The 21,177-nt window shown below is 48.4% G+C and overlaps 1 protein-coding gene across 4 annotated transcripts in view; it reads right to left on the reverse strand.

Annotated features, from left to right (window-relative positions):
- The window catches only part of LOC138511134 (NACHT, LRR and PYD domains-containing protein 3-like), a 703,807-nt gene that overhangs the window by 549,577 nt on the left and 133,053 nt on the right, over positions 1 to 21,177 (reverse strand). For all 4 annotated transcript variants that reach the window (XM_069626620.1, XM_069626622.1, XM_069626619.1 and 1 more), the window contains one exon: positions 1,397 to 3,716. In XM_069626620.1, the coding sequence (XP_069482721.1) occupies positions 1,397 to 3,716 (2,320 nt within the window). The remainder of the gene's footprint in view (positions 1 to 1,396; positions 3,717 to 21,177) is intronic.

Consider the following 21,177-nt stretch of genomic DNA (forward strand, 5'->3'; position numbering starts at 1 on the left):
GAGAGAAAGTAAGGGTGAAAGAGAAAGAGAGAAAGAGAAGAGAGCGAGAGACAAAGAGAGAAAGAGAAGTGAGAAAAAGAGAGAAAGAGAAGAAAGACAGAGAAAACGAGTAAAAAGAGCAAAAGAGAGTGAGCAAGAAAAAGAGAGAAAGAGCGCGAGAGAGACACAGAGAAAGAGAGCAAAAGAGATAAAGAGAGGGAAAGAGAGAGAAAGAGAGTGAGCAAGAAAAAGAGAAAGAGCGCAAGAGAGACACAGAGAGACAGAGAGAAAGAGAGAGAATGAGACAGAATGAGTGTGAAAGAGAAAGAGAGAGAAAAGATAGGAAGAGAGAGGGAAATAAATAGAAAGAGAGGAAGAGAGAGATAGAGGAGAGAAAGAAAAAGAGAGCAAAATGAAGTGAAAGAGAAAGCAAGACAGGGAAAGAGATAAAGAAAGTGCAAAAGAGAGAAAGAAAGAGCAAAAGAGAGAGAGCGAGAAAAAGGAAGAGAGAAAGAGCGAGAGAGAACCACAGAGAGAAAGAGCAAAAGAGAGGAAAAGAGTGAAAGACAGAAAGAGAGAGGAAAAGCGAGAGAGAGAGACAGAGACAGAGAGAAAGACAGAGAAAGACAGAAAAAGAAATAGCGAAAGAGAGAGCGTGAGAAAAAGAGAGAGAGAAAGAGCGAGAGAGACACAGAGAGACAGAGCGAAAGAGAGCAAAAGAGATAAAGAGAGGGAAAGAGAGAGAAAGAGAGTGAGCAAGAAAAAGAGAGAGAGAAAGAGCGAGAGAGACACAGAGGGATAGAGCGAAAGAGAGAAAAAGAGCAAGAGAGAGAGAGATACAGAAAGATAGAAAGAGAGAGAGAAAAAGAGAGAAGAAAAGAGAAAAAAGAGAGAGTGAAAGAGAAAGAATGAAAAAGAGGGAAAGAGAGAGCAATAGCGAGAGAGACACAGAGATACAGAGTGAAAGAGAGAAAGAGAGAGGGAATGAGAAAGAGAGAGAGGAAAGAAAGAAAGAACGAAAGAGAGAAAGAAAGAGAGAGACACAGAGACAGAGCAAAAGAGTGAAAGAGTAAAAGAGAGAAAGAGAGCGAGCAAAAAAAGAGAAAGTAAGAGAGAGAAAGAGAAGAAAGAGAGCGAGAGAGAGAGGGCTCTAGACCTCCACCCCCCAGACACACAGTCTTGAATGCTCTTCTTTACAGCAGGCAACATGTTAACATGTTTATCCCCACATGTAGTAGGACCAGCCTTTTGATACTGGCATGTTCACTATAGCAGGTCATTAGTATGTGCCGTGATGGGGTACATGACATGTGCACATGTGAAAATAAGCTGTATATATAAGAAGCTTTTCTAGAAATCATCCTGCAGGACCTTCTGTGACATGATCTGAACAGAGTGAATACATTGCTGGACTTACCTCAACCAGGAGCATTTCCTTAGAGCTGGTGCTAGTGCTCTCCAAAATTCAGGATCGTCCTCCATAGAAACCCTCATGCTTTTAACTCTGGAAGAATGTTCTAAATAAAAACCAAGTGCTCTGCGATCCATGGCGCTCCTCCTTAAACGTTCTAAATGTTCATCATCCACGTCTACGTCTATCCCATCCTCTGTTGCTTGTTTCACAAACTCTGCATCTTGAGTCTCGTATAAGCAGCGGAACAGCTCCAGCTGGTGATCCCATCCCCGATCGCTCATGCCCCCGAAGGTGCTCTTGCTGCTGTCGCATCGCTTCAGTTCCGACTTCACCCACTCCAGTAAAGCAGCTTTTATCTCTCTTGAAATCTTCCATTGGAAGCTTCCCTGCATCTTTTCCAGGAGGTCAGAGTTGAGAAGCCCAAATAGAAAGCGCACAGTCAGCATCAAGTGACCATGTCGCCTATAGTCTCGCAATAAGCGGGTCACCTGTCCAAGCAGACTCTTTGTATACTCTTCCATCTCCTCATCTTCTTCCTCTCCAAGCAGACTCTCTGTATACTCCTCCATCTCCTCATCTTCTTCCTCTCCAAGCAGACTCTCTGTATACTCCTCCATCTCCTCATCTTCTCCCTGTCCCGGCAGATTTTCTGTGTACTCTGCCATCTCCTCATCTCCTCCCTGTCCCTGCAGATTCTCTGTGTGCCCTGCCCTCGCCTCATCTCGTCCCTGTCCCTGCAGATTCTCTGTGTGCTCTGCCCTCGCCTCATCTCCTCCCTGTCCCTGCAGATTCTCTGTGTGCTCTGCCCTCACCTCATCTCCTCCCTGTCCCTGCAGATTCTCTGTGTGCTCTGCCCTCGCCTCATCTCCTCCCTGTCCTTGCAGATTCTCTGTGTGCTCTGCCCTCGCCTCATCTTCTCCCTGTCCCTGCAGATTCTCTGTGTGCTCTGCCCTCGCCTCATCTCCTCCCTGTCCCTGCAGATTCTCTGTGTGCTCTGCCCTCGCCTCATCTCCTCCCTGTTCACATAGATTCTCTGTGTGTTCTGCCCTCGCCTCATCTTCTCCCAAGATAAAATACAAGGCTGCAAAGAACTCTTGTAAGCTCAGATGGAGAAAGCTGTAGAGATTGTACCTTTTGTCATCTTTCCTAAAGAGGTAATTGGTTAGGAAGAGTGATTGGACGGCTGGGATGTCTACACCATGTCTAGTAAGGTCCTCATCCTCAAAGAGTATTTTCTGCTGGCGGATTCCTTCGTAGGCCAAGGAACACAACCTCTTCAGGTTATTGCTAACCGTGCTCCGCTGGGAACCAGTGCTTTGTTTCACTAATAAACCGGACAGAAAGAGCAGGTAGACTGAAGTAGTGGATTTTGAAAGATGTGCAAACTCTTTTTTCGTCTCCATCTGTTGTTTAATGGCTTTGCAGACAATCCAGCACACAATGGGTACAAAGCACATGGTATAGAGAATTTCATTTTCTTTTACAACATTAAAAGCTTGTGCACCCTGGCTTTTATTTCCAAAGAACGTGTTGAAATATATATTTCCAAAGAACTTGTTGAAATATTCCTTCCTGTCATCTTCAGAAAACCCAAGAATCTCTGCAAATCGCTCATCGTTCCCACACTTCACAAGATACTGGGCGAGGGCCTCCAAAGCAGTTGGTCTGGTGGTGATGAGGAGAAAGGACTCTGGAAGGTACCGTCTTCTTACCAAATCGATTATTGATTTGTTGGACGCAGGTTTTTTTTCGGGATCATCTCGGGGCAAATCTTTGGGTAATTTAAGTTCATCAAAGCCATCGATAATGAAGAGCACTTTTTGGGGTTCAGCCTCTATAGCTTCCATTGTCAGGAGGGATTTCCCCCCACATATGTGCAATATAATGTCAGCGATGGTCGGCTGCCCTCCAAGCTGGTTCAGTTCTCTGCATTGAATATAGAACACATATTGGAACATGTCCTGGAAGAGGTGGCCTGATGCCCAGTCCAGCAGGATCTTTTGGGCGGTCATGGTCTTCCCAATGCCGGCCACTCCCTGGAGCACTACAGTGCTGGGGATGTGCTCATCCTTTTCAGGCTTGAATAAGTCTTGGATGCTAGAGTAGGAATGGGCAGCCCGCCGGGCCATGAGCTTCAGATGCCTCCTTCCAGAGGCCATTATTTCATCTTCTCTCTCTTTCTTCGGACGTTGCTTCTTCAATATTAGCAATTTTGTGTAACAGTCTTGTAACAGCACTCTTTCACCCGGCAGTCTGTTCTCATCTTCCATCGCCCTGAATCTTCTTTTCATAAGTTCTTTAAACTTCTCCTTGGTTTCTATTTCTGCGCAGACGCAAACACATGGAGAAGAAAGGAAAAGAAATGGGCAAGTTACTAATGGGATGTATTCTTTTTACATTATAAACATTCATGTTGAACACTAGGCCAGGGCGAACACATTCGGACACATTTGGAATCGCCTGATTCTCAGCACTGACCAAAGCTCTAGTACTTTCCATATGTCTGATGCCAGCTTCTGGAGATTCAAAGCAGTTGCTAAGACCTTGCAAAGAGGGGGATGGGTAGAGGCTAGTATGGCTTTAAGCATCATTATAGGGTAAGCAGTTATTGTTGTACTTTTACAGAGTTTGAGTGGATCACATTTGCCAGAATGTGTTTATCTGAACTGCACAGAAAGCCAAGCTACGCCCTTGGACATTTTGTTTGAGACAGGCTTTATTTTCTGTGCCTCACAAGCTCGCAGTTTGCACACTAGGCGCTATATTTAAAGCACACCCTACCAGAGGCTTGTTCACTCCAGATGTGGCCCCTAGTCTTCCTGCCAACTTCCGGGGAAGGTACGGATGCTTGGCGGTCAGGGAGGGGCACGAAACACAGATTATCTGTGTGTCCTGAGTCTCAGGGGCTGCTCCAGGAATACTTTGTGAGAGAGCCCATTGGATACACACCAGTAAAATACCTTCGCACAAAGCGCTAGATTTGACACACCTGTGTTTAGCGCTAGGTGTGAGGCATGTACACATCTTTGGCATTTAGTGGAAGTGGGCAGGCGGTGTCACTAGTGCTACATGGAGTGTGTGTGTCATGTAAGCACCACCTGTAAGAGGAGAATGTTGCATAAGTCTCTTGACTGAATGCAGCAAAGACATTGTGGCACAGCTCGCTTTAGCATTTGAGGTCAGGCCAGAGAGCCCACACCACTGCCTGCTTGGTCTGTGCTGTGCCAGGCAAAATGCCACATCAATGAACACATTCTGCACCACACGTGGGAGCGCAGCCTCTGCACTGGCTACAGATGGAGAAATGGTGGGTGGGCAATGCCATGCAGAGCTCCAAGAACCATCACACTTCCAAGCATGTACACATGAACACAGTGGCCACTGTGGCCTGCACTACTGGGTGTGCATGAATCTACTTTAGGGGACACCCTGCTTTGAACAGGGCTAATTTGCAAAATCTCAGTTTCGCAAAAACGAACACTGCAGACATTCGTGTGATCTTGGACGCCTCCATCCTCAGCCATGCAGAAGGTTTGTCACCTGGTCCTGGGACTGAACAGGCATCCAGCGCTGTGAAGGGGGGCAGCTAAGACACTAATGAATATGAACTGGGAAGAATCCCTATGGATGGATGGGAGGGGGGTGCTGTGCTAGATTGTGATCAGTCCTGTACATGCCTCTGCTAATGACTATGAAATGTCAGGGAAACCAAGTAAAGTGTGACAACATGGCTTCTGCTCTGCATGAGTACAAGGATGAGTAGTGGCAAAACCACCTACTTAGCCCCCACAGCTAAGCGACATGGCTCCAGCAATAGGCTTCTCTGTGCCTTAAATGATCAGTCCTGTACATGCCTCAGCTAATGACCATGAACCGTCAGGGAAACCCATGAAAAGTGTTGCAAAATGACTTCTGCTCTGCAGGAGTACAAGGATGAGTCGTGGCTAAACCAGTTAGGCAGAATCCTGTGCAGTGCCCTTAGGCACCACTACACACAATTAAGACTACAAGTGGTAATACAGGTTCACCTTTGGTACAAGCCTGTACTACACTATTACAGTGGTAGCAGTAGCGGAGCAGCCAGACTTATCTCAAGAGTATATGAGCAGTAGCAGAGATTATACAAAGGGACTACAATTACTGTGACTCAAGCAAACACTGACTCAAGGTTTCAGGTTGAAAAGTAAAAGTACATTTATTTCTAGACCATCTGTTCACAAAACACTTCACTTCTATTAAATTAAAACCACACGTAAAATACACTACACACAACCAATTCTCTTAGTACAGAGCAAATCAAGGTAAAAACCTTAGGATTTGACAGACCGGTGTTATGAAACAAAGGCGTTACCGGGAATACATATGCGATAACTTTTTGACAGTAATGACAGTTCGGTCTTACTAAAGAAACGCGTACCCGCGGGAAGAAATGTTACCGGAGTTAAAACACACTTAGCACCTGAGTTAACACAAGAGAGTTGGGGACAAAAATCATAGGCAATACTTTTGTCAAGGCAGACAGAATCAGAGAACGCTTTCTGACAAGAAGATAAAAGTCAATAGGCCTGCGCCAGTGTCAAGTGGAACAGGGTTCCTGTTGTCGAGGATCACACAGTCAGACAGTTCACGATTTAACGTTGCCAGGAGTACTTGGATATTGTCAACAGAGGAAGCAAAATTTATAAGAGGGAAGTGTTAAGATAGATTTCTGAACTCTGACCTGGAGGGGCAGAGGTTCAGAAGGCCAGCCTATTTTCTTGGAACAGGGTAACCTCTGGACAAGCCAGACCAATCAGGGTAGCGATGGCGGCGGTCAAGACTAAGTCTCAAGAGGGGTGAGGGTGACTTAAAGACGTCAATGAGCACACAAAGCAAGGACACTAACAAATGACTCCAGACAGGTGCTATATTTAAAATATAGACACATTTATTACAAGGCCTTTGTAACATCGACCATAGCAAAGAATCACAATAATACTGCAGTAAACCAACACATCACAATCAATACAATATATATACAAGACCGAGGGGTCTAAGGAGTTAAAAGCACGAAATATGTGGACCACCTAGATGGGGAGGAAAACAGGCAGTGCAAGTAATCGTTAGACCCAGTTCCACACACCTAAGAGGCAGTCCAAGCCCTACGAAGAGAGGAGCCTTATGCTCAATAGTACCTGCACGCGCTTGTGCCAATTGACAAAATAGGGTCTCTTCAAGGGTCTCTGACCGTTCAGGAAGGTGGATGAGTTGATGAAGAACAAGTCCCCACTACTCAAGCAAGACCTCCGCTTGCGGGCAGAGGCTGGGTGAGAGTGCGTGATGGAGCTGCTATATCGTGACAGCGGTAAAAAAGAAATGGGTTCCTGCGCTAGGGGCCACCGGTTGGGGTATGGACTACTCACCGGTCCCCGACGTAGGAAGACCCAGACTTCGCCAGTTCTGTTCACTTTGCTGGCAGGTTCAGATGCGACAATCAGGATGTCTCGATACTGTGTAGTCTCCGCGGTAGCAGGATTCAGGGTCAAGGGGGTCACAAGTGCAGCGAACTTGCACAGGTCGTTGCTGCAGCAAGGCAACATAGTAACCGCCTTTACTCCAGTCCGGGCACACTCGTCTCACTTCAGACCTGGGAATGTCAAGTGTACGAAATTCGGTGCGAGGGTGCCAGGAACACAGAGCAAGCAGGATACCAAGTTTCGAGGGCTTCCTCGAAACGGCGGCGGTGACAGAGCAAACGTCCTGCGTAAGCTGGTCAGCCCACTGGTTGGCCCAGGGACACTTCCGAAGAGGCTTACTTGCAGGGTTTGATGAAGGTGCCGAGAATAGTTGGTCCCGCTATTCCAATGGTTCGAAGCGCCTTCGCAGACCTTCTAGGACGATCAGATGCAGAGGGGTCTCGCAGGACGACAGCGGGCTCAGGGTGCCAAACCTTCCAGCGGGTCCCCAGCGGGTCCTCGACTCGGCTTCTTGTTGCAGGATACTTGGCACCTTATCCTTTGTTCATGTGAACTCAGGAGATCGACATGGTAGTGGCGTTTTCGGCCTCCTCTTATCCAAAGTTCCCTTCGCGCCAAAACGGAGAGGACCCAATGGGAGATCTGCTCACAAACACTCACTCCATATGTGGACCAATCACGGACCACGGTGGTCCCAGGCATTCAGGACACTCCAGACTCTCTGGCACCCAGGATGTGTATTGGGAACAGACATCCCAGCCCACATACTGGAGGCACACACACAAGAAATGCAGAAGCCCGCGAAAGCTTTGGGTTTCGTGCGAAAGTGCATAACCAAATAAGGACTGACCCGGGTCGGCTCGACCTGGGGAAGGTGAAGGGGCACGGTGGCCAAAGGACAGGACAAAGAACCGCGTGGTATGACCATTTTGGAGTCAGGCCACCTATTCGTGCCAAACGCTGTAACATGGCAAAGAAAGGGTTCAAAAGAAACCTATCTGTGACACACCTGCACAGTTCATAATAAGTCCAGCAAGAGTTTCTAGGGCCTTTGGAATGACTAGAGACCCAAGGGTGCAGTAAAGTAAGTTACATTGCACTCTTGTTACATGTTGCACAAAAGCTGCAACATGAGGAAAGGACTAAGGGAAACAGAGTCTCCCAGGACTGACTGTCTTAAGGGCATGTCAGTTTCCCCATAAGAATAGAGCGAAAGCCCAGAGGAGTGCGGCTGAGGGCTGCGCTTCTCTGGCAAAGGTTAGATCAGGGTGTGAAACAGCAGCAAAAAGTATGGGGGATGACACATGGAGGGAAAATTACATTCAAATGTGAAATCTTTCCTAACACTCGCCTCTCCCAGACTAAGGACAGGGGGAACTAATCCACCCCTGGATGAGTTTTTTGTTCAGGTCGGTTAAACATTCCGGACAACCCATCAGCATTGCTATGTTGGACACCTGGCCTATGCTCAGGGAACAGGTATTACCCCACCATTTCCTGCATTTCATCTACTGGTCCCTGGTAGGTGACTTTCTTTCTATTGATATTCTACCTTGCATTGCCCTGCCTGTTCTTTTCCTTACCTGCCCTTTTTTCCTTACAGCAGCCATCCGGACCACCTGGGTATCCTGCTCCTACCACCTGTGGCCCTAATCCTCGAACAGCAAGTGTTTACTGTCTCGCTGTTGGTTGCTTAGGGACGGAGGTATTCTTGTTCCTCGTGATCTTCAAGTCTTGACAGACTGAGAAGCCTTCTATCGCTCGGAACATGGATCCCTCCGCTGTGGACCCGGTGACTGCTTTAGTCCAAGCCATTTCCGTGTTGCGCTCTGACATGGCCGCCGCTACAGCAGCGATTCACCAATGCCTTGATACAATTCAGAGCAAACGCCATGCCCTACCCGCTGCCCTACCCGCTGACCCCGAATTTGGGGATCCCGCTCCTGCACCAAGGAACCCTCAAAACCCCCCAACCATAACAGCCCAGGCCATTGTCCCCACGCCATTCTCTTTGGCTGCCCCTGAGAAATTCCAGGGAGAGTTTCGTACCTTTCTCAATCAGTGCAAATTACACTTCTTATGCAAACCCCAGGCCTTCCCTGATTCGACTACCAAAGCAGATTTTACTCTGTCACATTGGGCTGTCACCTTCTGTTAGAAGGTGACAGTCCGGCATTGTATGATTTCAATCTACTAATGTCAGAGATGACCAAAGTATTCGATACCAGACATAAAGCACAATCACGGGATCTTGAATTACGAAACCTAACTCAAGGAAAAACATTCTCATTGATTACATCACTCGATACAACCAATTGGCCGTAGAGACCGCTTGGCCCGAAAATAAGATGGCAGTTGTTTTCTATAAAGGCTTGAGTGATGCAATGAAAGACGCTCTGGCAGCAGTACCCTCACTGCCAGCTCAATACCAAGAGCTTGTTGATCTGGCCCTCCAAGTAGATGCTAGGCGGGCTGAAAGGAAATCAGAGGCAGGGTTTTCCTCGGGCCGATCGGTTGTATCTGAATCTCAAGGAGAACCCATGCAAATCGGGGGGGTTCGCAGCCCAATTACGCCCACAGAGAGGGAGCGTAGAAGGACAGCAAATGCCTGCTTTTACTGTGGCCTTAATGGCCACTACATCAAGGTATGCCCACAATGCCCCCGACTCAAGCCCTCAGGTTTTCAGAAGGCTCGCCCTTAACCATGGGGGCACAGGCGAGCTGTGATCAAGCCCTCAGATTGACCATGCTTGAACACCCAACAACCAAACCCATAATGGTTCAGGCTGACCTGTCCTACTCCTCCGAAGTAACTCACGTAGTGCATATCGTTATTGATTCTGGTGCCACGGGGAACTACATTGACAATGTCTTAGCCCTATCCTTGAACCTGCCTTTGCAAACTAAGACACAACCCGAGCCAGTGTAAGCAGTGGATGGCACGGCCTTCATCTCGGCCCTATCCGACAGCAGACAGCTCCCTTATTCTTGACACTCCAGGAAACTCACAGGGAAACAATCACTTTCGACCTGATAGCAACACCACAATTTGGCCTTATCCTTGGAATACCTTGGCTACGGCTTCACAACCCTGTGATAGACTGGGCTTCTGGCAAGCTGTTTTTCGAATCAACGTTCTGTCAGACCACATGTCTCACTCATGTCAGGGACTGATTCTCCTCCCAACTGTTAGGCGCAGTGGCCCGAATCGCATTGGATGATACCCCTTCCATGGACGTTGATATTCATCAGCACATAGTGGGCTCCTTGGTTTCCGGGATTCCTGTAGAATATCATGAATACCAGGACGTCTCTGATAAGGGTTGTGCAGCTACATTACCCCCTCATAGGCCCTACGATTGCCCGATCGATCTGATGCCCAATGCGAAAATACCTAAGGGCAGAATATACTCCTTGACAACCTCGGAAGAACAGGGAACTACATTCAAAACACCCTGAAACTAGGTCAGTACCTTAAGAGGTTTAGGACCCTCAAAAAGCATGATGGTACCCCTTGGGCTACCTGGGTGAGTGAATGTTTGAAGAACTTAGAGGGATGGATTAAGGGTTACAGAGTTAACACTTATGAGGGAATGAGAAATCTTGTTATTTTGGAGTCTATTTATGATGCCTGCTCTCCTCAGCTCAGACAGCACTTGGCTGATTTTTTAGGAAATGGATCCTAGGAAGTTAGGCAAGGCTGCTGACTTGTGGGTTGCCAACAGGGCAACTCATAAGGAATCTGGGGCAAGTCAGAAGAAGGATGAGGGGAAGCAGCCACCAAAAGAGAACCCAGAGAATTCTAATACCTCCCATACCAAAGAGGGCCATAAACAACATAATAGCCAGGGTAAGCCACCTGGGAAACCAAATAGGGCTAGTGAACCCTCTGGGGCCCAACCAGAGGTAGGTCAGCAGAAACCCCCATTCCTGAGAGCATTTGGAAAATGCTATATTTGTGGGTCTACTGACCATATAAAGGGTGATCCGAGGTGCAAGGGTAAACCTGCAGGGATCAGCACAGTCTCCTTAGCCTTCGCTCCTGAGGAGGAAGTACAAATGGCTAGTGCCCATTATGAATTGTTTGCTGAAGCACCCTTGGGTCTTCAAGCAACTGTATCCTTAGAGTCCATGGGTCTGGTTCGCAAACAGAATAGGGGTGTGTATGACTGCCTTCCTGAAAACTCTAAAGTGTACTACATGGACAGTGTTCTTGTCAATGGCCAGGATACTCCTGCCAGGAGAGACACTGGGCCAGCAGAACAGTAGTGGACGAAAGCTTTTTCAAGCCTGAGGATGTTGCTAAGGCACCCAAAGGCCCCACAAAATTTGCTGGAGTTCCTGTCCAGATGGTTCCTATTCTACCAGCCCTCGTTCAGTGTAATAACATGACAGTGAGGATTCCTGTCAGTGTTCAGACTGAGGTGCCTGGGAGAGTCCTGTTGGGGAATGATGTAAAAACTCTAGGAGTAGTATCCAGTAGCCCCAGGCCTCCCAGTGAGAGAAAACAGAACCAAACCAAATTGGCTAGAGAGGCAACCTTAAAAGACCACTATGAACCTGTGGCAACCTCTACAGAGAACCCCTCTGCAAGCCCTGGTGTTAGTAAGTTGACCTCTAACCCAGGCAAATCTGAGGCTAGGATAGTAGGGAAATGGGAGCCCCAACCAGGCTCCATCAATGTCCATCCAATTGTAGAGTCTTTGAGCCCCCCCCCATGTCTGAGGAAGAGGTGGATAGACAGATTGGACCCCGCTCTAGGCCTGTGAGAACTAGTAATTCTCAAAGCTGGTGGAAATCCAGGAACTATAGGCCCAAGGCTAAAAACCTTAAGACTGTGGACTCTTCTACTGAAGACTCCAAAGAAAAAACTAGTGTTAGGAAAGAAACTCCTCCACCAGGTAGAACCAGATCTCAGAAGAAGAGGAAGCCTGTACTTGGCTTGACCTCTGACCCTCCAACCCGGATGCCTGAGACCCAACATTCTCTTGAAAGAGAGGTGGTGAGGAACCATGGAGGCCCTTCTAGATCTAAGGGAATCCTTCTTAAGGACCCCATGAGAAAACCTATCTTGGGTTCAGAAGTTGTTGCAACTTCCAGGGGACTGTTAGATCAGCTCCCTTATACCTTAAATAGGAAAGATGTGCCAGACAGGGTTTGTGGGTCATTTAGCTTACAAAGGAAAACCTTTGAGCATAGATCAGGATGTCACCACCAAAATGCTGATGGTCTCTCTAGGGTGTTTTTAACTAACTAGAGGTAAGAGACTCATCCAGGAGGGGATTAGATCCCCATGTCCCTTAGTCTGGTGTGGAGGGGGCGAGTGTTAGGGAGTTAGGGAGAATTCTCTTTAAAGGCTAATTTCCCTTACCTATAGAGTCCCCCAGCAGCTTTGCAGGATTTGAAGGTTTTTTTTTCTCCTGCTAAGAGTGAGACTCTTTTTCCCACTCTTAGATATTGCTGATGTGTGTTTTAGGCTATTTTTTGTGCTTATGGTCTATGGGGTTTTTCTCACCCTCATAGGTATCATCTTATTTCTGTGTGTTACAGAGCACCCTCAGTGCAGTAACACAGGGGTGTCATAGTGACCCCCAAACATAGACTCCATACCCTGGGACTGCCTACTGTCTCCCAGGGCATGTAAAGTTACCATTGACTTTACTAGTCAAATCTATGGAACAGAACCGGTACAAACCATCTTATATGGAAGTACTGGAGGGGTTAATAATGTTTCCCCTGTGTCTGTTTTGTAGGGGACAATTCTTGTCCCCCTTTTATCAGAGTATGGCTGGTGGCAGTGGTTCTACCACTTTTCGTTTAACCGCGAATAGTTTCCTATGGAATTTTCCCATTGTTCGAGGCTATCTTTTTAAATAGTAGCCTCAAACATACCGTCGGTTTATTTAATTATTATTTATTCTCTGGTTGGGTATTTTTGCCATATCTCTGTTAAAATCTCTTTCTCATGTCTTCCTCTGTAATCCTAACCCAGGTCTGGGATCCTTTGTTTGTCCTCTTGGCGGATTTCTACACAGAAGCCCTCCTTTCTGGGGTAGAAAGGATGTGTGGGAGGGGGAATAGGCACCCTGGACAGGGTTGCGTAAGCAACCCAAGTTGCACTCTGTCCTGATAGGCTGGGGGGTTATCCCGCCGGCATAGCCACACCACTGTGTGAGTGACAGCTAGGCTGTATGAATGGGGGGTTTTCTGCATAAAAGCAGGGCTCTGAGGACTGCAGGACAAGACGTTGCCACTGGACCTGAGAAACCTGAAGAGGAGAGAAGCTGAAAGACATCTGCAACGACTGAGCCACCGGTGAAGCCCTGCTGCAGATCCTCACCACTTTTCTCCAACGACCCGAGAAGATCTTCACCTGCAAGAGTCTTCTTCCCTTGAGCTGGTGGGGCCAACCAGTTCGCCAATCGCCTTCCAGGACCTGCCTTGGTTGAATGGCCAGTGCCAAACACTTGCAGACCGGATAGCCAGGCACCCGTCCACCACGAGCGTGATTTAAAGGAGCGTACCTTTTATTTCGTTTTGGCATCACCGCGGCCGGCTTCTTCCCTGGGCAGTGCAGTGACTCGAAACTTCCTCCACGACAAGAGCCTCTCTTCCTCTGCTGGATCTCCCAAACTGCCGGAACTGCCAGGCCTCCGTTTCGCTGGGTTCTGCTAAAGGTGCTTTAAATCCTTTACTTACCTTCTGGACTGGCCGTCCCTTTCGTCTAACATTGTCTTTTTACCTTCTGCAACTGCCTTTTCAATCGTTAAACAAAGACTTGACTGCAGCTACAAGAATCGTTTGTTCCTGGGCACATTGCCCTGTACCATTGACTCTGGCACACACCTATTGACTCTGGCTATTTCAGTTACAACTGCTTTCTCTAGATTGCTTTTCATAAAAAAATGTGTCGGCGCACCTAAACTCTTATAACCACCTTTCCTTCCCCTTTATATATTGTTGAAGTGCCATTTTGCTCGGTTTTCACCTAAGTATTGCTTATGCTAAAGTACTGCCTTGCCTAACTTGTTCACAATCCAATTGGGAAGTGTTGCTGGTGTGTTTAGGAGTCTAACCCTGTATAACTTGACCTTTCCCTCCCTCTGAAGAAATTGTTAGAGTGCCATTTCTGCTTGGTTGTACACTGTGACGTTTTGCTCAGTTGTCACTCTTGCTCAAACTTGTCTACAATTTAAATAGGGAGTTGTGTATACTTTGCCTGACTGTTTTAACTTGCTTTAATAATAGTGATTTGTGTGCTGATTTAAGAGTGTGTAAAAAAAATATATATATTCTTTTTGATACAAAGCTTTGGTCAGTGTTTCTTTGTTCCATAGTATGGTAGTCCTATTGTGTAAACCCTGAATACTGCTCATTTCCCTCTTGAAATAAGTTTGACTGCTCAGCCACAGCTACCAACTAAATCTGTGTGGTACAGACTGATACCAAAGGGGATTTATTGCATATACCTGTAGTCTTAATCTTCTGTAGTGCTCCATAAGGGAACTGCATAGGATTCTGCCTAACAACAGTGTAGCCCCCAATCCCCCACAAAGGAATGTCCACTCACTGTATTAGTTAAAACACAGTCTTTATATAATTAATATTCAAGGTTATGTACACTATCACAATAACTCACTTTGTACTCTTTGTACACTTTGCCTCTCCTCTGCCATATAGCGAGCAGAAATACAGACACCCCTCTCCAGTCGTTACACTGGTGGCAGCGGTGGGATGTTTATGGTTTTAAGAATCAGTGTATAACCATGCCACTTACAAAATATCTGCACATTATTAAATTAAGGTTTAGTTGTGTAAAAGATAACTGCATTACAAGCAATGGAGTCTATTGCAAATGGTAAATTGACTAGGATGAGCTTAGAGGCTCTCCAGAGTGCTTGTGAAGCCGGAGAGTTAGACTTTGTGGATAAGTCTAGGGCTGAGCTGATAGCTGCCCTGGTGGACTACCAGACCGATGGTGAAACTCTTGATGAGGGGGGGAATGCAACCAATGAGGACTCTGCTCCTGGGGTTTCTGCTGAATCTGATTCTGGGAATGCCACCATTCCTGCTGCCTCTGTTCCAAACCCCAGCATTGCTCTTCAGGGGGAAGCCCTGAAGATTGAACTTTTAAAATTGGAGCTACAACGGGAACAGTTAGCCTTTCAATACAAAAAGTTGGCAACAGAAGCTGAGTTGAAGAAAGAGGAGTTGGCACAGCAAGTGATACTCAAAGATAGGGACACTGAGCACCAAATAATCCAGCTAGAGAAGGCTAGAGTGAAGACTTCCTCTAAACCGGTTAAGAGTGTCAGGTCCCCAGCCACCAAGTTTATGAAAGATTTGGTTGGTGTGTTTGTGGAGGGTTTGTGGAGGGTTCTGATATCCTCCAGTGGATTAAAGCTTTTGAAATTGCTTGTGCAATTCATGATGTTCACAAAAGAGATTGGGATAAGTGTTTGTTAAGCAGAGTGCCTCAAACTGGATATGACTGTATTCTGTAACTGAATGTGGAAGACAGGGGTGAGTATGAGAGCATGAAGTCTGCTTTGATTGCCAAGTTTGGCAAGACACCTACCCAATGCCTTAAAAGGTTCAGGGATTTCAAGAAAAGAGAGAATGTGTCTTGGGTCGACTGGGTGAGTGCTGCGCACATGAACATGATGGGGTGGATTGATGGATACAAGGCAAAAACCTTTGTTGAATTGTCCCACCTGTTGTTTTTTGAGCATTTTTCTGAAGCCTGTTCACCGGAGCTGCGTCAGTTTGTTGCTGACAGAACATTTTGGATCCCTTTAAGCTGGCTAGGTTGGCTGACAAGTGGGTCTCCCACTGGGTGTCCCCTAAGGACTCCAGTGGGAAGGACAAGGACAAAGAAAAGGGGGCCTCTCAGAAAGCTGAGGAGTCCCAAAAGCAGTCAGTCGGGTAAACCAAAACCTTCCTCTCCGAAGACCCCAAAACCTAGTGGATAAGTCTGTTGTGGGTGGGAATAAGAGTAGTGGTCCACCTGCTGCAAAGCAGGCTCCCAGTGGTTCCAGTACCGTACCCCGCATTTCTGGCACCTGTTGGGAATGTGGGGCTCTGGATCACAAGAAGGGTGACTCCAAGTGTAAAGGTAAGGCACTTGGAGTACAGGCTGTCAGCCTGACCTACCCTTACCCCATGTCTGAGGTGGAGGCCACTGTCCTCCCCTCCTCTACAGGGATCACATTTGGTGCTCCAGTAGAGATTTCCTTAGTGTCCCTTGGGGCCTGGGACCAATACACAGAAGTACAGGTGACTATCCCACAGAACACCCGTAGAAATTTGAGAAGTGTCCTCTTGAATGGCCAGCCTTCTACTGGTTTGAGAGACACTGGGGCGAGCATGACAGTGGTGGACAGGACCCTGCTCAAGCCAGAGGACTATGTATGTGCTCCACTGAGAACCACCAGGTTAGCTGGTGGGCCTCCCAAATTATCGCCTATAGCCTTAGTCACACTCATGATTGGAGATAAGACAGCAAAGCTTCCTGTCCTGGTTCAGGACAATGTCCCTGCTAACATTCTGTTAGGTAATGATCTAGTAGAGTTGGGGTTGATCTCGGATGGTCTTCCCATGACGGCTGCTGCAGTCACTAGGTCACAGGTGACACAGGGTCTGGCTGTGAGTCAGGTACACGAGCCAAAGGCGAGGCCTAAGGCAAGAAGACAGAAGAACAAGAAGGCCACCTCTGCGAGGGGGGCTCCTTCTCTTCCTGCTGTTCCTACAGCACCCGTTTGGGATCCATGCTCCGGACGGGCTGGGTCCAGTGGAAAACCCAAACTCAACTCCTGAGGGAGAAGAGACAGAAGACTCTCCTGTGGGAGAGTTTCTGAACCTGGAGGACCACCCTGATCTTCAATGCCTGCTGGCTGAAGGGGGAACTTCCCGGGCGGACTTCTATAAGGGACAGAGAGAGTGCCACTCTCTCGAGGGTCTGAGGAAACAGGCCCTGTCCCAGGCACAAGGAGAAGTGCCTAGGACATTCCGGATCTATTGAGAGGGTGAGCTCCTTGTTAGTGAGCCCACTAAGCCTGAACTTGGTGCCCTCAAGAGGTTTGTGGTACCCCAGGTTTACAGGCCCTTCCTGCTGCAGTTGGCGCATGAGGTGCCCTTAGCTGGTCATCTTGTTCAAGAAGCTCTCTGCCCATTTCTACTGGACTCGGATGGGAGTAGAAGTGGAGTCCCACTGCAGGACCTGCCCACCTTGTTAGTTGTCTGGCAAGACTGGAGGCAGTGTCATTGCCCCACTGTAGCCATTGCCAGTGGTTGGTACATCGTTTGAGAGGGTGAGCATCGACATTGTCGGTCCCCTTGACCCTCCCACTTCAAGTAGACATCGGTTCATCCTGGTCTTGATTGATCATGCCACCAGGTACCCTGAGGCTATACCCCTTCGGACTATTACTGCCAAGGTGGTTGCCAGGGCTCTCCTGGGCATTTTTACCCGTGTTGGATTCCCTAAGGAGGTTGTCTCTGATAGAGGGTCCAACTTCATGTCTAGTTACATGAAAACCATGTGGAAAGAGTGCGGGTAACCTACACGTTCTCCACCTCTTACCATCTCCAGACAAGTGGTCTGGTTAAGGAATTTAATAAAACTCTCAAGGACATGCTAGGTGCTTTGGAAGAGCCCCTATGGAGGAAATGGGATCTCCTCCTGCCATGCCTGCTGTTTGCTTACAGAGAGGTACCTCAAGAGGGTGTTGGTTTCAGCCCCTTTGAGTTACTCTTTGGACATCCCGTGAGGGGGCCCCTTTGCCTTGATCAGAGAAGGTTTGGAGGCCACCCCTCCAGGTCCCGCCAAGCAAGTGGGGGACAATGTTTTAGGCCTCAGACGGAGGATGACACAGATGATGGGTCAGGCGACAGCAAATCTCAAGGCCAGCCAGGAACTGAACTGGCATGACCTTAAAGCCTCGCAAGTGGATTGGACTCCGGGACAGGAAATCCTTGTGATGGAGCCTACCAAGCCTCGGGCATTGGCAGACAAGTGGACTGGACCTTTCAGGATCATCTCCAAGATGGGCGAAGTCAATTATTTGGTTGACATGGAAGTGCCTGGGGTAGCCCCTCGGGTATTCCATGTTAACAGGCTCAGGCCTTTCCACAGACGAGCAGAACTCTCATGTCTCTTGCTAGCTTCAGAGCAAGACGAGGATGAGAGTGAGCCCCTTCCTGATTTACTGCATAGCAACCCTCAGGATGGCTCAGTGGAGGGAGTACATCGCTCTCCCGATCTGATGACAGAGCAGCAGAAGGCCTGCAGGGCTATGCTCTGGCAGTATGCCTCTCTGTTCTCACTGACACCAGGCCTTACACCTTGGTGTAGGCACAAAATTGACACTGGTGACAGTGCGCCTGTCAAAAGCGGGGGCTACCGTATGTCAGATACCGTTAAGAACCACATCCAGGCTGAGGTCGACAAGATGTTGGATCCGGGTGTTATTGAACCCTCAACCAGTCCCTGGTCCAGTCCAGTGGTCCTTTTCCCCCAAGACAAGTTCCCAGGCAGGTAACAAGGATTGGAGGTTCTGTGTGGACTACCGAGGAGTCAATGCCATCACCAAAATGGATTTGCACCCATTGCCCAGGGCTGAGGAGCTCGTGGACACCATAGGTGCTGCCAAATTTGTGAGCACCTTTGACCTTATCTCAGGATATTGGAAAATAGCTCTGACAGACCATGCCAAGGAAAAGACGGCCTTCTCAACACCTGAGGGACTCTACCAGTTTAGGGTCATGCCTTTTGGGTTGAAGATGCCCCTGCCACCTTCCAGAGATTGGTCAATCATGCACTCAGTGGGCTGGAGGCCTTTTGTGTGGCCTACTTAGAAAACATTGCCATCTACAGTTCCACCTGTTGACACAGTTGACACATCTGGATAAGGTGTTGCAGGCCTTGAAAAGGGCTAACCTCACTATCAAGGCCACCAAGTGCCAGATAGTTCAGGGGAAAGTCACGTATCTTGGTCATGAGGTAGGAGGGGGGTCAAAACCAACCTCTCCCCAGTAAAGTACAGGATGTACATGACTGGGAGACTCCCACTACTCAAACCCAGGTGAGAGCCTTTTTGGGCCTCACTGGGTACTATTGCAATTTCATGGCAGACTATGGAACCATAGCTGCACCCCTGACAGCTCTGACTTCACCCAAACAGCCTAGGAGGGTTAATTGGACTGAAAACTTTCAGAGGGCCTTTGATGGCTTGAAAGAATGTCTGTGTAGGGCACCTGTGTTGTGTGCGCCTGATTACAGCAAGCCTTTTATCGTTCAAACTGACGCCTGCAACACCGGAATTGGAGCTGTCTTGTCCCAGTTAGATGACAAAGGGAGAGAACATCCTATCATATTAATAAGTAGACAACTCAAGGGTAGAGAACGTAGGTGGGCTACTGTTGAAAAGGAATGTTTTAGCATAGTTTGGAGCCTTAGGCGTTTTAGGCCCTACCTTACAGGATCTACCTTCAAGGTCCAAACAGATCATAAGCCCCTGAAGTGGCTTATGCAGATGAAGGGTGAGAACCTGAAACTGCTCAGGTGGTCCATTAACCTGCAAGGGCTAGACTTCACCATAGAGCATAGACCAGGGAAGAGTCACGATAATGCAGATGGCCTTTCCAGAAGGTATGTTGACAGTCTGGATGAGGTGTCTATCTCGTGGGAGATTAGGCACGCTAACCTCAGTCTGCGTGGGGCGACTGTGATGCTGGAAATGCATCGGAGGGACAGGGCCTCCGTATCCTTGTCCTTTACTGCTTTTTATCGTGTGTTCTGTTGTGTTTTCCACACAGGAGTTCATGTGGGACTCCTGGTGGTGCAGCTCTCTCTTTTGGTTGGGTGTACAGGCCCATGGGATACCTTTATGGCACCTATGGGTGGGGGTACAACCCTGTGCCCCTAGTGTATGTTTTTGGGCACCTGTGTGTGACCCACAGAGCAGGGTATAGGCTGGTGGCAGCACCATGCTGAATTTGACAGGTGCTCTGAGTATCCTCCATTTTGGGATACCCATGCCCTGCCATTGGAATCAGCTGATTCCTGATAGGAAACAAGATGGCCCTTGTGGCCTCTTTCTTACTATTGCCTGTTACCTTGTTTTCCCAAAGTCCTGGGATCCACTGACTCTGTCCCTTCCCCCTAACTGGCTGTTGGGTGGAAGTTCCATATATGGTGTTGTTGTGAAGGCCAGGCCAGACTGGCTGGAGCCTTCCCAGTGACTGTATGTTGTGGGTACACCCTGTGGGTGGGACCTGGGTGAATGGAGTGTGTGACCAATATGCACTTCTTGTTGTGGATGTCTGGTTTCTGGTGTTTGACACAATGACTGAGACAGCCCTGCCCGAAACTGGTATGAATGCATTGTGTAGTGTTGAATGGCTCGGTACTTGTCCCAATACACATTCCGTGTTGTGAGGGTCTGAGAGGCAGGAGTAGGGTCTGAATGCACTGTATGCCTGATTGGCTGACTGACTGCATGAATGCCCTTCTGTACGATTGGCTGCTGAGTGTGAACCAGCAGTGTGGACGAGAGAAGGAATAGTATATCTGGGGACCTCTCACCACTGGAAATTGTTCATAAACTGATGTCCAAACTACAAAGAGTAACTGGAGTTGAAAGTGAAGCTTAACCTTGAAGCCCTGCTGGTAGAGAAGTCTTGCTGCTGCTCTACTTCACCAATCTGAAAGCTGCTGTGTCTCCAAGAACTGACCCAGAGAGGACCTGGTTAGGTGCCCTCTTCCCGAGCTATGAGGGACCATCGTGCACTGCTAATCTTTGCCAAAACTCCCTGGTAGACAGACCTACGACAGGCTGCCGACCAGGGACGGGGACCGCTGCGGAATCACAAGGAGAAGCGCCAGGACACTGTTTTCGATCACTGTCGATGACTGCCATCGCCGACCAGAGCCGCCGTGCTCCCTTTGCCTAAGTAACATTTGATCCAAGGACGCTCTCACCTGCATCGTCGACCCCTTTGTCCCGCCGGAGAAAGTCAAGGCCGCTGACGCACCGTGGAGCATCCCCCGGTGGGTTTCCCGCCACCTGACGACTGTAGAGACAACGGACGACTCGACACCCTTGCTGACCCACAGTTCTTCACAATCTCTTTGCGGTCCTGAACTATCGTCATCGAGATGCCCCGCACGCCTCTTCCTTGCAGGACGCCAACGCTCTGTCGTTGCCGAGCACCGCTAGGAACGAAGCTGCCACCTCACGGTCGTCGTTCAACCATTTTTCCTCGTGGGATATCGACGATCCGTGGCTCCTGCCTTAAAGGGAGCCCCTCAAGAAGGATCCATCGACG

Source organism: Ambystoma mexicanum, chromosome 6p (assembly GCF_040938575.1).
Source record: "Ambystoma mexicanum isolate Mex_15411 chromosome 6p, UKY_AmexF1_1, whole genome shotgun sequence".
Taxonomy (NCBI): Eukaryota; Metazoa; Chordata; class Amphibia; order Caudata; family Ambystomatidae; genus Ambystoma; species Ambystoma mexicanum.